The 15603-nt window shown below is 40.1% G+C and overlaps 1 protein-coding gene across 3 annotated transcripts in view; it reads left to right on the top strand.

The window, feature by feature from the left end:
* LOC129360379 (39S ribosomal protein L11, mitochondrial-like) overlaps positions 1-15603 on the top strand; it is an 83142-nt gene that overhangs the window by 64295 nt on the left and 3244 nt on the right. For all 3 annotated transcript variants that reach the window (XM_055030555.1, XM_055030554.1, XM_055030553.1), the window contains exon 3: positions 10270-10365. In XM_055030555.1, coding sequence (XP_054886530.1) covers positions 10270-10365 — 96 coding nt within the window. The remainder of the gene's footprint in view (positions 1-10269; positions 10366-15603) is intronic.

The following is a 15603-nucleotide window of genomic DNA, read 5'->3' on the forward strand; positions in this document are numbered from 1 at the left end:
TCCTGATTGTTAAGTCACTCTGCGCCGCTACCTAATAACCCTTGTTTGGTTTTACCACTGAATGTGCCGTACAATGGCTGCTGGAAAAGACAAATGTTTTGTTGTTGACTTACCATCCAAAAACTACTTGCAGAATTGTTGTTGGTTGTACAGGAGGCTCTACTAATGCTTTTCAAAGATGTACAGTTGCATGGTTGTTTATCTGTTGGCAGCCATTTTTACGTATGAGTTGGGGGCGTGGCCAGGACCTCCCACCCTCCTTTATTTGGACTTAAAGTGGTAAGACACCTGAAAAAAGCTCATTCTGAAAGGTCTTAAAATAGACTAAAACCTCATTATCTATGATTTTGTGCACAAAAATGTAATAAACATGTGTTGCGTCGCCCATAAAGCCATCCTAACCTGTTCAAGGATGCATAATAGGTCACCTTTAAATGCCAGTTTCAGATTACATTTGCTTTTCTGGCATTTAATGAACTAGGCTTGTAAATAAGAGTTTCAACAAACATTATGGATTCCTATTCTTCCGGCGACCTGGTTTCTCCTGCTGACAGACGGGAGGTTTGGACATGACCCATGTCAAAAACCGTCACTGCTCTCAGAACCGTTTTTTGTTTTTCTGCAGAAAGCTTATTTTACCCATCATCGCTTAAAGGAGACGCAGCGGAAGTGGAGCGAAAGATGTTTCTGCCCTGCAGACAGAGTTAGAGCTCCAAAAGCAGATGTTACAACTTTAATTAGCCTTCCTTCTGTCTGCTCACTGCCTTCGTCACACGAGGAAATTATCCTTCTGTTATAGATTAACTTCTGTTTGGCGGCTTTGTGCGTGTTCAAAGAGGAGGATTGGGAATTTTCACAGACAGATTTTGTTGGGAAAAATGAATCTTTGGAAACGTCTGGCTCATTACGTCTTCAAGAATTCAATTTCGGTTCCTTTGTCAGACACATTTTGAACGTCATAGCATCGCCGTAGCCTCAAGGTTTTAACATTTTTAGCCGAGGCTCAGGTCCTCAGCTCTGCTCATTTCTGAGGCTTGCAGACTGTTGGGTTTATTGTGGAGTGAGAGGTTTAATCAGACTGGAGAGAAGAGCGATGGAGAGTCATCTTTCTTGTCAGATTCAGCTCCCCGCTCCGATGGCTTCCAAGAGAGGAGAGATTTTCCATTTTCCTCACTCCAGTGTTTTTTTTTTTATAATAGCGTATGTGCTTTTCAAGTCGTCTTCTCTTTTTTTCTATCCATGCTGCTTCATCTCCTTTCCCTTCTTGTCTTTTCTTCTTCCCACTGGGTGTGGTTGAAGGTCACTTGCTCACTGGCTCACTTTCACAGAGGAAAAAAAATAAAAGCTGGAGAATAGACGAGTGGGCAGCCAGGCGGCCCGGCTGTCCACAGTACTGTGCACTCATCACTTTCTGCCTCGGACATGATAGGGGGAAGTTTGGAAGGACGCATGAGGTTACAGTCTGCTGTCACTGCCGTGCAACACGCAGTGACCTCCACAAACACGCAGGAGTCATTTTCCTGCTCTTACTCCAACTTATCACGACGAGAGGCCTCAACCAGAGATGTCGCCTGATTTTAACTCCAAACATTAATCTTCCTTGTCAAAATCTGGCTCTTGTGTTGCCCATAATTCAAGCTGATTGCCAACAGTTCTGCAGGTAGCTGATAATGAAGCCTAGAGCAGCTCGCCTCCAGCAGAGAGAAGGAGTTTGAGAGGCTTGTTCTGTGTAATCAATAAACAGAGCCACACGAGAATCTGCAGAAAGGGGACAAACAGCGAGAGACAGAAATCCTCTTTGGTTTGTAGCAGAAGTGCATTTGAGCAACCTTTAGTTTTATGTGATGTGTGATTGACAGCAGAGCCTGAAATGTAACTGTTATAGCTGTTTCCTTTGCAGCAGAGAAGCATGGAAACATTTTGTTCCCAGAATCTTCAAGTTTTGGTGCATTTCTTGTTTGTCTTTAGCTACAACAAAAAGCCTTAAATGAGGGGAAGAGTTATATTAAAACACCTGTTTATTAAACCTTCATATGTACAGACACAACCAGAACTGGAAAAGAATTCACACAAATTGAACATTTTCACATATTTGTATGTATTTTGTATTTTTTCTCCAACATGGTATCCTTTATAAAACCACCTTTTGCCAGAATTGCAGCTAAAAGTCTCTACCAGCTGAATCGAAGATGCATTGATTCATTTATTCACTTTCGATACCGATACTGATATCTGAGGTTTAATATCGTTTGATACCGATTCGGGTTAGTTACACCTTAAATAAAATAAAAAAACACTGAAGTTTGTGGTCATAATGTGTTGGAAATGTGGAAAAGATCAAATGTTTCTGCAGCTTGTGCAAAAAAATTTACACATGCAATGATTGTTTTATGATGCGATAAACGATGAAAACCCGGGCATTGTCATGAATCAGTGAAATCCCCCTGGGCCCAACTTGAAAATTGGACGTTTTGCTGTTAGCACTTGGCTTTTGTCAACAAACTCAGGCTGAAGAGAGAGCGATGCTCAATGCTAACAAAAAAAATGACACAATGTGGATTAAAAACATAATACGCCCATTTAAGATGTTCACACCAGCTAGACTAAATTTTGTACCTGTTGTGTTTTTGCAGTGGATCCATCCAACATTCTTAGAAAATAAGAAATCTGCAGGCAGACGTCAAACAAAATGTTTGAGGTTTTTGCTCTTGAAGATAAAAATCTCCCTGCTGCTCCATAAATACTCTGAGCGGTTTCCATGACAGACTCAAACCAGATGTCAGCAGGTCTCTTTGACTCCCCCTCACCTGTGTGTGTGTGTGTGTGTGTGTGTGTGTGTGTGTGTGTGTGTGTGTGTGTGTGTGTGTGTGTGTGTGTGTGTGTGTGTGTGTGTGTGTGTGTGTGTGTGTGTGTGTGTGTGTGTGTGTGTGTCGATGTGTTATTTCTTCCTACATTCATCTACGCTGCCTGCAGTTCAGCCGCTGCACGTGATTAATCATGTGAAGTGGCAAAAAGCACAACAGTGTGGCGTCTGTGAGGGAGGGCTAATGGAGTTGAAAATGGGATGTTTTGTAGTTGTGCGATCCATTTTGTTCGCCGCTCGCTCTGCTTTCACCCGGCCCTCAAAAGGCTGATTCTTCTTCTTCTTCTGGTGCCAGGTGCAAGCAGAGCGGGCAGGTTGTGTCTATTTAGAGCAACAATAGAAACCCCCGATGAATGAGAGGCTTACCTGGTTTTTGTTCTAAATACAAATCCCAGATTTGTTTTTGCTCCGCTGACTTTCCACTGATTTGACCGGCTCTTTTCAAAATCGCTTTTGTTTTCCACCGTCGTCTTTCCTGTCATCCTTCCATTTGTTCCTTTCTTCTTTTGTCCTTTCTTTCTTCCTTTTGACATTTGGTCCATTTTCTTTATTCCATCCTTGCATTTGTCCATTTTTCGTTTGTTCCTTGTTTTTTTCTTGCTTTCTTCCAAATATTTGTTCTTTTTTCTTTCTTTCTCCCCTTTGTCCTTTCTTTCTTCCAAAAGAATGGATGAAAGCATCCATTATTTTATTCATCTTTTTATTTGTTCTCTTTCTTGGATCCATCCTTTCTTCCTTTTGTTCTTTCCCTCCTTTCTTTCTCCCTGTTGCCTCCATCCTTTATTCCTCCCTTCCTTTTTCTTTTCTTTCCTTTTTTTTGTCTAAATTAAACATCTGCAGCTTCACACTGAAATTCCTCAAAGTGTTTGTTTAGTAAAAATGTTTCCCTTTTTTACAAATATCTGTTTTTTCATACTTTAAGAATTCAGATTATTAAATATTTAATATCAAGGCTAAATTTTAAAAAGCGGTTTAGCTGTTTTAGTTTCTATTTGCTCTTTTATTTCACTCTGAAAATCGTCTCTATTTCCTGTTTTTAAATCCACCCTGTAAAGCTCAGAGTTCAGCTGCGTGTGTCTCTTTAAACGATGTTTTGTAGTTTTTGGTATCCTAGTTAACTCGGCCCCCTGAAGCCGAAGGGTTTTGGCGTGAGACCGGATCCGCCGCGGCGGGAAGCGCGTGACAAAACGGCGCCGCAGATTAAATGAACGAGTTAATGAAGGTAATGAATGAGAGCGGTTCACACTAAAGGGTTTAATTAACCTCGCCTCCCTCCACCTCTTCTTCACTCCAACACCTCCGTCGCCATCGCAGACCTCCATGCCGACTGCCTGGGGCAATTAATCCTGCTGCCCTCCAAGGCCAGGGGCAATTCATCCTGCTGCCTGCCTCGGCTTTTACCCCCACACTTTATCTTCATATTTGATCGGCCTGTTGCTGCAACTTTCTGTCCTTTTTTTTCTTTTGCCCTTTTCTTTCTCCTCCTTTTCATCCTTCCTTTCTTTTCTCTTTGTTCTGTGATCTTTCCTTTGTCCTTTATTTCTTTAATCCAGCCTTTTTTCCATTCCTTTTTTCTTTCTCTTTTTATTTCTGCCATCCATCCATCATTTCATTCTTTCTTTCATCTCTTCTTTTATCCATTCTTTCTTTTTAGCATTTTGCCTGCTTTGTTCATCCTTTCTTTCATCCATTTTACTTTCCTTTGTTCTTTCTTTCATTCTTCCTTCTTTTTGTCGTTCCTTTTTTCGGCTTTTCATCCTGTCTCTTGTCCTTTCTTTCTTTAATCCTTTCATGCTTCCTTTCCTCCTTTCTTTCTGTCATCCATCATCCTTTTTTCAACTCCTTTCTTTGTCCTTTCTTTCTTTTTCACCTGATTATATTTTCTCATGTCCTTTATTTCTTACATCCAGCCGTTCTTGTTTTCATCCACCCATTCTTTTCTTCTTTCTTCTGTCCTTCCTTCCTTCTTTGATTTGGCCATGTTTCATAAAATTAATCACTGCAGCAAAATCAAATACCTGCAGAGAAACACGGCGGTGGCAGTGTGATGCTCGGGGCCTGAAGTCCTGAAGGAGATTCAGCCATTTGTTAAAGTTGGTTTGGAACCGTTTGACCCTCAGTGAATCATTTTGTTTGGCATCATGATTCATGAACGTCTCGATGTGACACCAAATGAGGAAGAGAAGAAGACGGTGAGTTTCCCCGCCGTCAGCAGCTCACATCTCCTCTAAAGCGTCTCATCAGAAGAAAACAAGGACGAAGCGTTCATGCATAAACATCGCAGCGCTCTGGCCCGTATTCATGAGGACTCTGCGTCCCACTGTTCAAATACTGACCACAGTCGCTCTTGACAGCCTCCATACACCTCCGCTGTCTCTTTCCCCACTTCCACGCCAGCGCCACATCTCGTTAAAAAGAGTTAGTGAAGCTGAAAGGCCAATCACATTAACAGGGACGGAGTGTCAGGAAAGACAGCAGCAGCAAAAGGGTCGAATCAAACGGAAACTCCTCACATTTTAATTGCGGATGTCTAATTGCTCCCATAATTACGAGTAATAAAACTCATTCCGCCGCGCTGGTTTCGAATCGCAATTACTCAACTCCGCATTTGACAGCGAGGAAATATCGTCTTAGATTAGTGTCTAATCCCGCCGCCCAGGATCTCAAAGGGCTTTGAAGACGTCCTTGTCCACGGGCAGCGGCGTGGAAGGCCTGCGCCGCGGTTCAAGGGCTGCAGCCATTTTATTCTGGAGAGCTCCTAATCAGACACGGTTGAGAAACGAGGTTTTATCCGGCAGCTTGAGCCTGTGGATGATTAGATGCTCAGATGCGGTGAGCGGGGTTCGCAATTTGGCCGGCGCATGGATGTTGCCGTTCCAGATCTCTTCTCGCTGATAAATGTCATGTGGAGCCGGAGGAGCCAACCATCAACCAGGCTTTCATGACATGCCAAATCCGTGCTGCGTTCAAAGCCTGCAGGACAGACCGGCTTCAGTACCACAGATTACTGCAGGTAACTTATTGAACCGTGTGACTAAGATGTCTACCAGCTTTCAGAGGCGCTCTGTAAAACATTTAACTTGAAAATGAAGGTTCATCTGCTGCCTTGAAAATGCAATTTAAGTCAACAAGATGATTGTTTCGGTTTTAACTCAGAAATTAAAGTTTACGAAGTCGATTTAACAAGAAACAAGATGTCTAATTTAGCTTTTTAAGTTCTGATAGCTCATTAATCTCAAATTGGGAGTTCTAACTTATCTTTGCAATTTACAGATAATAAAACTGCCCTTTCATTTCTCTAATATTTTAACAATATCAAGTTAAAATAAATACTATTTTGCTTTCGAATAATTTAAATTCTTGTTTCAAATTCCATTTTTGAAATTTCTGACCTAATAATAAATTTTACTAAACATCACAATGAATTCTGATCAGAAAGATTTAGCGCTGACAATCAACCTCATGTCCGCCCTGTGAAATGTGCTAATGCCAGAACCAACTTAATGTTTCTATGAAACCGTGTCATGCTAACTAGCCTTAGCATTAACAGTATCATATGCTAGCAGCAGAGGAGCAAAGAGCAAGAAAGAAGTGAAAGGAGGAGGAGCAGCTTCACACGAGATTGTGATTGACAGCGCTAAGACCCGCCTTCTGGCTCTGATTGGTTGCTTCTCGTTAGCACTGGGAGAAAAAGTGACTCCTCTAATCCTGAAAGTCATTTTTAGGTGATAGAAGACCGACTTTATAATTGTGTTTATGTGTCTCAGAATATTCAGTAGTATTTGTATTTGCAGACTGAAGCTGTGTGTTGATTCTAGATTGTTCCTCTGTGCATCCAAAGACAATAACTCCTGTTTTGTTTCTGTTCAGCTGGAGAAAGTCACGGCGTCACAGTGTTCAAATCTTCCTTCAGATTAACTCAAGAAGCTAACAAGTTGGTTTGGCCATTTTGTTCTAGCAAAAAAAACTTATGTCTTTGTTGAATGAGAACATTTTCAACAATTCAATCCTCCCAACTTTTTGTGAACAGTTCAGAGAGAAATTAACTTTTTCCATTGGCAGATTATTTCACTTAAAACATGTGGAAATGTCTTGTCATAAGTGAAATAATCTGAGAATGGAACTAGTTATTTTTCATCAATATTAAGGAATTAATGACGTAAAATAAGCTCCCATATTTTGCTGAAAATGTACTTGTAATTAGTTTTGTCTTATTGAAAATGTTTTTGCAGAGGAAACTAGATCAAAAACATACTTAAGGTTTTGGGTTTTTACAGTGTTGAATCTGAGCTCAGACTCCGCCAGATAAGATCCTTGATAGCAAAGAGAAACCTCGAGTCAAGTCATCTAAATCGGGTCAAGATCTGCTTCCAGTTGCTTTATTGTAGAACTAGGAGATACAGATGTTAAATGCAGGAACAGATGGACGCAGACAGATGCATCTGTACTTTTCTTAATGAGCTTATTGCATTCTAATCATCTCTCTGGTGGGTCATGTCCGTGACTCTTTGCTTCTTTTCATGTATTTTTGCTTTGACAGACCGTGCCTCTCTATCTTTAGCGTTCTCCCCACTACTGCCTGCGCTGAAGCACGTTTTAGAGGTGTCAGGCTTTATCTCCTGGCCTTTTTTCATGGCTTTGTGTGGCGAGTGAAAGCCTGTCTGAGTCTGTTGGAGAGTCATTATTCGACAGGGGGTGAACAGAGGGGAAGGAGTGGGTGCTGAACGTGCAAGGCAGAGCCCGAGGGTTTGCTTTGACTCATGCCCAACATCACAGCCTTTATATTAATCCATATTTAATTAGACTTTCCTGTACCGCTCCATCCCTCCTTGTTTACCTTTCCTGTGTTGTTTTATGAGAGGGGGAGAAGCTTGTCACATGGGATTACGATTAATTAGTAGGAAGGGGGGGAAGGTAAAGCCTGAGGACTCCAGGGACGAGGGTGTGTTTCATTCTTCCTTTATGATCTTCTAATCTACCCCCAAACCTCTAAAAAAGCCAACCTGCTTGTTATTTTAACATCACTTTGTTGTGTTTGCAAAGAGAAGTGAGTGGGAAACGCGGCACATTTTAGGCGCTAATAAAGTGACAGAGATGCAGCGACTGATTTGCATTCATCAGGTGCTTCCGGGAACCTTTAGTGGAGAGATGATGTTCGGAAAAGTTGCCGCTCCGTTAGCTTCGTATAAATGTCTTTACCCAGCCTGTCATTGACGGATGTCTCAGGGTGACTGACTTTTCATCAGAGTCATTATTAAAGTGGGTTCTGCTCTGTTGTGGAGCAGCAGAGGCTCACAACTCCATTAAACTCTGAATAAAAAACATCTTTCCCCTTTTTCCCCCTCATTTCTAAAATGAACACTTCAATCAGCGTGTTGCCTTTGGGGAAAGATGGCAGGTGAAGGTCAGCTTAAAATTCAGTTGCATTAATTTGATTTTTTATTAGTCTTTCCCCCGATTTCAGCTGCGAAGAGAAACGCAGCGTTGGCCGGGTGTTGACTTAATGTCACCCATCCATTTTGCTTTCGCTCCAGTTGGCCTTGCAGGAGCCAGGAAAATGGAAGCTCGTTCATCACCGGGTCGCTCTGGCTCCGGGCCGCTCCACAGCACGGCCTGGACTCACTTCCTGGACCGCGCACATGAATGGTTCAGGCTTGCCACTAATGATTACTTCAGGGTGTTCCCACACCTGATAGTCCAGTAGACTTGGTTGATTGGGGATCAAAATTGCAAAATTTGTGAAGTTTTCAACTGTTGGGTTTCTGTTGTTTCAAAGGATCCAAACTAATTGGAAAACCTGTTCCCCTCCTCACCTGTGATGGCGCTGCACCTGGAAAGAAAGAAACGACACAAAAGCCTCAGAAGAAGCCTCTGAACACAACTTTCTCTTCACAAAACGTAAATAAAAATGGAGTAGCATCAAATTTTAGCGGTTGTAGGATTTTGTCTTTGGTAAAAAACAAAACAAAAAGCATGAACCATTTCTTCTGCGAGTTCTTGACTGGCACATTCCTTTTAGCGCTATTGACCCAGAATGCCAAGCGATTTCATCCACTTCCTGCTTTTGGAGCAGTCTCTGGTATGCATGATGTTAGGATATGCATTTGAACCGCATATCGGTTGAGTTCACTTCAACCGGGCCAAGGTTTGTAGGTGAACCAGAGTCCGTTCACATTAGTCTGATTGCACATTCACACCTCGCCAAATGAACTGGATTTTCTAGGTATAAGAACAAGAAGTTGATTAAAGCAAACTAAATAGGGTTGCTGTGAATGCACTCTTACTCTGCTTTAATTTGATTCCAGTTTGTTTGTCTAGAAAGTCCAGTTCATTTGGTGACGTGTGAACGCACAATCAAACTCTGATGTCGACTAAAAAAAAAAAAAACGAACCCTGGTCTGCCTACGAACCTTGGTTTATGTTTGATTGAAGTGAACTCTGGTGCGGTTCAAATGCGCAATGCGAATGACAAGCCCACCGGAGGCTGCTCTGGAAACAGGAAGTGGACTACAGCGCAAGGCATTCTGGATACATACAACCAAAACAAACAGAAGAGTCTAGCGCTAGCGAGAAAAACCACTTGTGGTCTTTCACCAAACACAGAAGAAAAATCCTACAACTGCAAAAATCTGATGCTTGTTTATAGGTTTTCATGTTTTTCCTTCAGTAGTTTTTGTTGCAGTGCCCCCACAGGTCAGGAGGTGAACAGGTTTTTCAAAAGGTTTGGTTCATTTGACACAGTGCAGTGAGAAAGAGAGCCGCAGCAGCTGAAAATGTAGCAAATATCAAGTAAACACCCAAAAGTAATCAATTATTCCATTGATTATTCTGACGATTAATCAATAATTGGATAAAAAAAATTGGCACATGCAACTGATTTTTCATTTAGCGTCTTTGTTTTTTCTATGCAATATTTTAAATTAATTAAAGGATGCAAATAAAAATAAGTTATTCAATTCTATTTTTAGACAAGAAAAGAAAAATTTTTTTCCCTAAATGCCATCATATAGCATTCGTTTTAGTGAAGCCACAGGCAAAGCTAACGCGGTTTCACTGGAGTTTTGGATAAAACATATTTATTGGGGAAAGTGTTTTTATCCTAAGTAGAAAATCGAAATATATTTGTACAGTTTTGACTGAATAACTGCGGTGAATGTTTTTTTTCAGTCTATATACTCCAGATTATGATTAATCGATTACTAAATTGACAATTAATCGCTTTGAATCCGATTAATCGTTTCATCCCATGTGGATATAGTCGAGCGTTTGACAGATTGACTGACAGCAGTTGTGCCATCTGTATTCTGATGGATATTCAGCTGGATGATCTGTGAGCTCATGCATTTTAAATGCAGCCGTTCATCGTTTTTTCACGTTTATCTCTCTTTTTTTTCTATAAAATGCAGAAAGGGATCCCCATCGGGCAGTTCTGCAAGGACTTCAATGAGAAAACCAAAGAGCTGAAAGAAGGCATCCCACTTCCCATCAAGATCCACGTCAAGGTGCGTTTCTTCAACCCATCTCTGACCCTTCTCTCTTAACACCCATCCCTCCCTCAAATGGGGTTAATCCCACTGCAAGCTGCATAGCATCACTGGAGTGCCTCCATTATTCATACTCCACCACTGAAGTAAGCCTTTCTATTTGCATTCATTAATGAAGCAACAATGCCCAGAGGAGCTTGGAGTCAAGAGGCATTAAACACACGGAGGAGAGGGGACTTACTCAGAAAATGGGTGTTAGTTTGCATTTTACTCCAGCAGATATTGTTTTGACTCGTCATACCTCCTCCTCACTTTGTGTGTTGTTTCAAATCAGGAGTTGTGTCCTGCCAGTCGGCTGAATGTGAGTTATAATGAGATTTGTGCTGAAAAGGGGGGGGGGTGAGCCTAATCCTTTAAAAGGCATGAATTTAGTCTCCGACGCAATATCCAGCAACAGCTCAGCCAGCACAGCAGGGGCTTACACATTAGTGCCATCTGCTGGTGGGAGTTGCTGCTCTGCATGCTGTGTTTATTATAGATGTGTTCGTTTTACTGCTGCATTTCAGCTGCGGCGCGTCAGCGGCTTCCAGCAGATCGCTTTAAAGGACAAATGAGCAGTTTGGGCAGATGGAGCCGAACATTTCTGTGTGTTAAATAAGAAATCTGAAGCCACAGGCAACAGATGGAGATGGCTATGCAAAACTTTATGCCACTCCTCACATTTTCAGCGTGTTTTGTTGAGTTTTATCGAAGAGATAAACTGAAAATGATCTTCATTTATGAATTGTAATGGAAAGGACTCATGATTTTTATTTTTTCACTAATGAGAACCTGTAAAATGTGGCTTTAGGCTGAAGAAAATTATAAAATGACCTAATTTGTAAATGATTGTGCATTTATTGCAATATATTTGAGGGTTGGTTGGTATGGCTGAAAACGCATCACAATAATTTTATACGTAAAAACTACTGATTCATTTATTTATTTCAAATATCCAAAATGCTGCCAAACTGGTGATGTGGACTTAATTTTTTATCCATAGTTTCCACTTGAGCTGTTCTACTTTTCTCCTCTTCAGTCTCTTTCTGTTTAAGCGACAGCAGCATGGCGCTGCATTATGGGCATCGTAGATACAAGAGGTATAGCTCAATTAGTGTCAAAAAGCAAAGATCTGTAGAGATTTGTAGATGTACACCATGGTTCACAATCCATACATGTGTTCCTCAACATTCACATATATGTAAGCAGTTTCTCCAATTTACACTTTTCAAACAAGTAGAAATACAGTGGAGATGCAACTCAGCAAATTTGCAAGTTCACAGATCATCTCGCATAATGATGTAATTTAAAGAAATTACAAGATATTTTGTGGTTTTATTGTGACAAACAGTATAAAGTCCCGGGGGTGTGAATACTTTTTTTGATACACTCCACACTTTCTGGTGATTTTTACCCTTCAGACTGAATTTGAGCTGCTCATCTGTATGCTGTGCTCCAACGTTTCAGCTGGCAATAAAAGATCACTGTGACACATCACAATGCATAAATAAATATTGAATCAACTGCGGCTGTGCCAACAGAGGGAGCTGCATTGTCCTTCTCTCAGTCTGCAGACGGTTTGTTCAGCAGTTGCTCTTCTTCGGTTTAATAAAGACTGAGAAGTTCGAGGTACATTCCTGTTTAAAGACCCTTGTTGCTGTGAGACTGATGAAGATGTAACAGTAGTCATCAGTTAACAGGCGGCTGAGTTCATCACAAATATGAACAAGGTTAACAGATAAATATCACCAGGAGCGGTGACGGTAAATGGATGCCTCTGCATGAGAAACTAGCGTTTTCTTTTTAAGTTGTGAGCAAAAATAATGCTAATACGTTTTTCTTTCAACGAGCCACACTTTCTGGTTATCACTCTTTAATCAATACTTTTCCTGACTTATTTAAAGCTGCTTTGCAGGTTTTCCCACGTACAGAAGCAGAGCAGAAAATATTTAAGCTCCATCAAGGTCATTTCAAATCATCTGAAAGCTGGTGTATAAGGAAGTATCCACTGAAGGATGATGAATAAAGCTGCAGTATGTAACTTTTGTGAAAAAATTTATTTTACAAACTGTTACCATGTCATAACAGTTTGGTATGAGACAGAAAATCTGTGAAAAATGTATCTCCTCTGTCTTCTCCCAGTGCAAACTGCAAACAACCAATCAGAACTGGGAGGCGGGTCTTAGTGTTGTCAATCACCCTCCGTGTGGCGCTGGTGACTCTGCTAAAGCCACCAATCCCAGCGGATAAACGGTTTTCCTGTAATGATAAAATGTTACCAACATTGTCACATTTAGCAATGGGTACATAAGGTTGATTGGCAGCGCTAAGACCCTCCTCTTGGCTCTGATTGATTGGTTTTGGCTGCATTTCTTCAGACGGCAATAATAGCTCAGGGAACAGGTGGAAGAGATCAGTCCTTTCACTGTATCTGTCTCATACTGTAATAAATCTGTAAAAACACATCTTTTAAAACAAAAGGACCTTTAAATTCTGTATCAGAAGTATTTCTTAGAGACATGCCGTTCAGATACTGTTCATCTGCTCTTAAGCCATTTGAGGACTGAGAAAAACAAAAACCACACAATTTTTGCTAAAGCAAAGAGAATTACAATTCCAGCCATATCTTCAGTATCCGTACAGTATTCATTGCAATACAAACCAGTCAGATATGATGTTCATATTTATGTAATATTAAAGAGAATAAATCCACATTCTGTATTTTTTTACTTCCATTTGGGTTTCTGCTGCTCCTGAAAAATACTTAAAAAATAAAGCATAAAATAAATATACGTTTTCTAATGCCTTAAAGATAAGTTGTTTCAAAAACCTCCGGGATGTAACCAATCAGCAGGCACGGTTACCGAGCAACCCCAGCAGAGCTCCACCTGTCTCCTAGCAACCCACTGGAGGGCGTGGCCAAACAGACTAAAATCTCATTATTTGTTCACACAAAACCTAATGTCATGTACCCCTGAGCTTTCCTTATCTGCTCAAGGAAGCATAATAAGTAACATTTGTTAGTGTTGTAATATTAAACAGCGTCTTTACATTAATACAGTGGTTATTAAAACATTTCAGCCAACAACCGAAGCAAACTGATATTAGTCTGGCAAACAACCAGTTTTATTTTAGTAATTGCTGAAACTCGTGACGTAATATAATGTTTGGACAAAACGAGGCAGATACCTTCATCTCCTTTGCTGCGCTATTTTAGTTGCTAAGATATTCAGGAGTATTTCTCACAATTGTTTTTTAAAGATGTTTTAAAAACTCCCGCGCAGAAGCTGTTGCTATTCTTTTATTTATTTTGCCCCTCGTCATTAGACCCCCGGTGAACATGCTTGTTTCATTTTATAAAAATTATTGAAAAACTCCTGGACAAGAAATAACAAGCAACAGCTTCTACCTAGATGGAGAAAAATTCAGTTTCCTCTGCTGAAAGGTCACTGCTGGTAGATAACTCGATGCTGATGACAAATCACCAGCTCCGTCGGGTCGCCTCAGTCCAGCCCACGGTCGGCTGTTTGCTGTTTTATATGAGACAGATAAAAATTGATCCAAAGCAAAGTTTTCACCAGATGATTCATTGATTGGATCAGTGTGTCGGTTTTTGTTTTTACAGCAAGGTGGCAGAGAAAAAAGGGACAGAATAACTCAGTGAGGCTGATGAGATTATTTTTAGTTTGCTCCTGAGGACAACATGGAAAGCAAAAGAGGAAAATAGAAATACAGCCAGTGAGTTTATTACCATTTTATGAGGATGTGGGGTTTTCTGTCGCCTTCAGAGTTAGCTGGGGTGTCTTATCAAATTACCGGGGGATTAAATGAGTGTAAAAGACGCTTTTAGTGGAGATTATTCACACATAACAAGGTCCAAACTCAGTGGTTTGTTTCTGTCTTAAAAGCTTTTCCTGCTGTAAAGAGAACCAGCAAAGATGTGAATAAAAATAAACTGTTCTTCTGAGGATTCATATGAGACCAAAATAATCTAAAGAGGAGCAAACTTAGCATTTTAAATCTTTTAAAACTTGGCAAATTATCCAAGGTTTGGATGGAAACCAGCATCTCTGCAGATCCTTTAATACAGACGCAGTCATGTCAAAAACTTAGTTCTAACTTTGGTGTTTACATTGAAAGTACGGGGAAATCAGTGACCAGGTTTTGGTGATCTGGAGCAGACGCTGCAAATGGGGTTAAAAAATAAATAAAGAAGCAATAACCTTAGATAAGCAACCCAATTAAGAAATGCCATTGCACCAGAAAATACAAAAAAGTCATTAAAAGCTAGGATTTATAAATGGACTGAGGCTTAATATATATACATATATATATATGTTTCACAGAAAATGTAACAACTTTTAAAAATAAAAAATGCAAAGACTCTTAAAAAAAATCTCCAAAGATTATTTGTTTTTTTTGTTTGTTTACTGAAAAATATTTGTGAGAGTTATGAAATATTAGTTTAGCAAGAAACACAAAATATATAATTTTATTTTCTCAAAACAGAATAGAAAAACAGGAAAATGTTAAATAATTATTTTACAAAAAACATTCATCTTTATTTTATTGTTTATTTATAAATATATTTCTATAAAACACAGAGAAAGGAAATATAAAATATTTTCTTTAAATGCAAAAATATGAAGTAAATACAATTTAATAACCTGATGAAAAAGTTCTGGTTTTGGCCTCAGAATTGTGTCAATTTTCAACAATTGTTTAAAACAGATTCAGTTTGAAACAGAAAAACTGTCAACAGACGGGCCGATTTTCAGACTCACAAATGTTAAAGTTATCGTAAATCAATGAAGAGGATTTCTCTCCTTCTTCACCACATCCTGTAAAAACAGAGCGGAGGACACTTCGCCCCCGCAGACAGAATCGCCTGTAGGTTCTGGGCTCCAGATCGCTCCAGCTGGTCTCTCGTTTGGCTCTGCTCCTCGGCTGTTTGGTATTCTTGCCTTGACTCCGGCGATCTTAACCAGTTACTGAGCAGAGGTTGTCATTACACAAGAAATAAAACTGTGCACAAATTAGTCTCCACATATTCACTTGAATTCACTAAGCCATTACAAAACATTATTATCATTTATCGCTAGACAATTTCAGCGAGTACCGGTTCGATTCCAATTTCTGGGGTCACAATTCAGAAACAATTTTTCTATTCAAATGGTGTAAAAATTCTGTTTAAATGATGTGACTGACCAGAGGAAA

This window comes from Poeciliopsis prolifica, unplaced genomic scaffold (genome assembly GCF_027474105.1).
Source record: "Poeciliopsis prolifica strain line A6 unplaced genomic scaffold, Auburn_PproV2 SCAFFOLD006, whole genome shotgun sequence".
In the NCBI taxonomy this organism is placed as follows: Eukaryota; Metazoa; Chordata; class Actinopteri; order Cyprinodontiformes; family Poeciliidae; genus Poeciliopsis; species Poeciliopsis prolifica.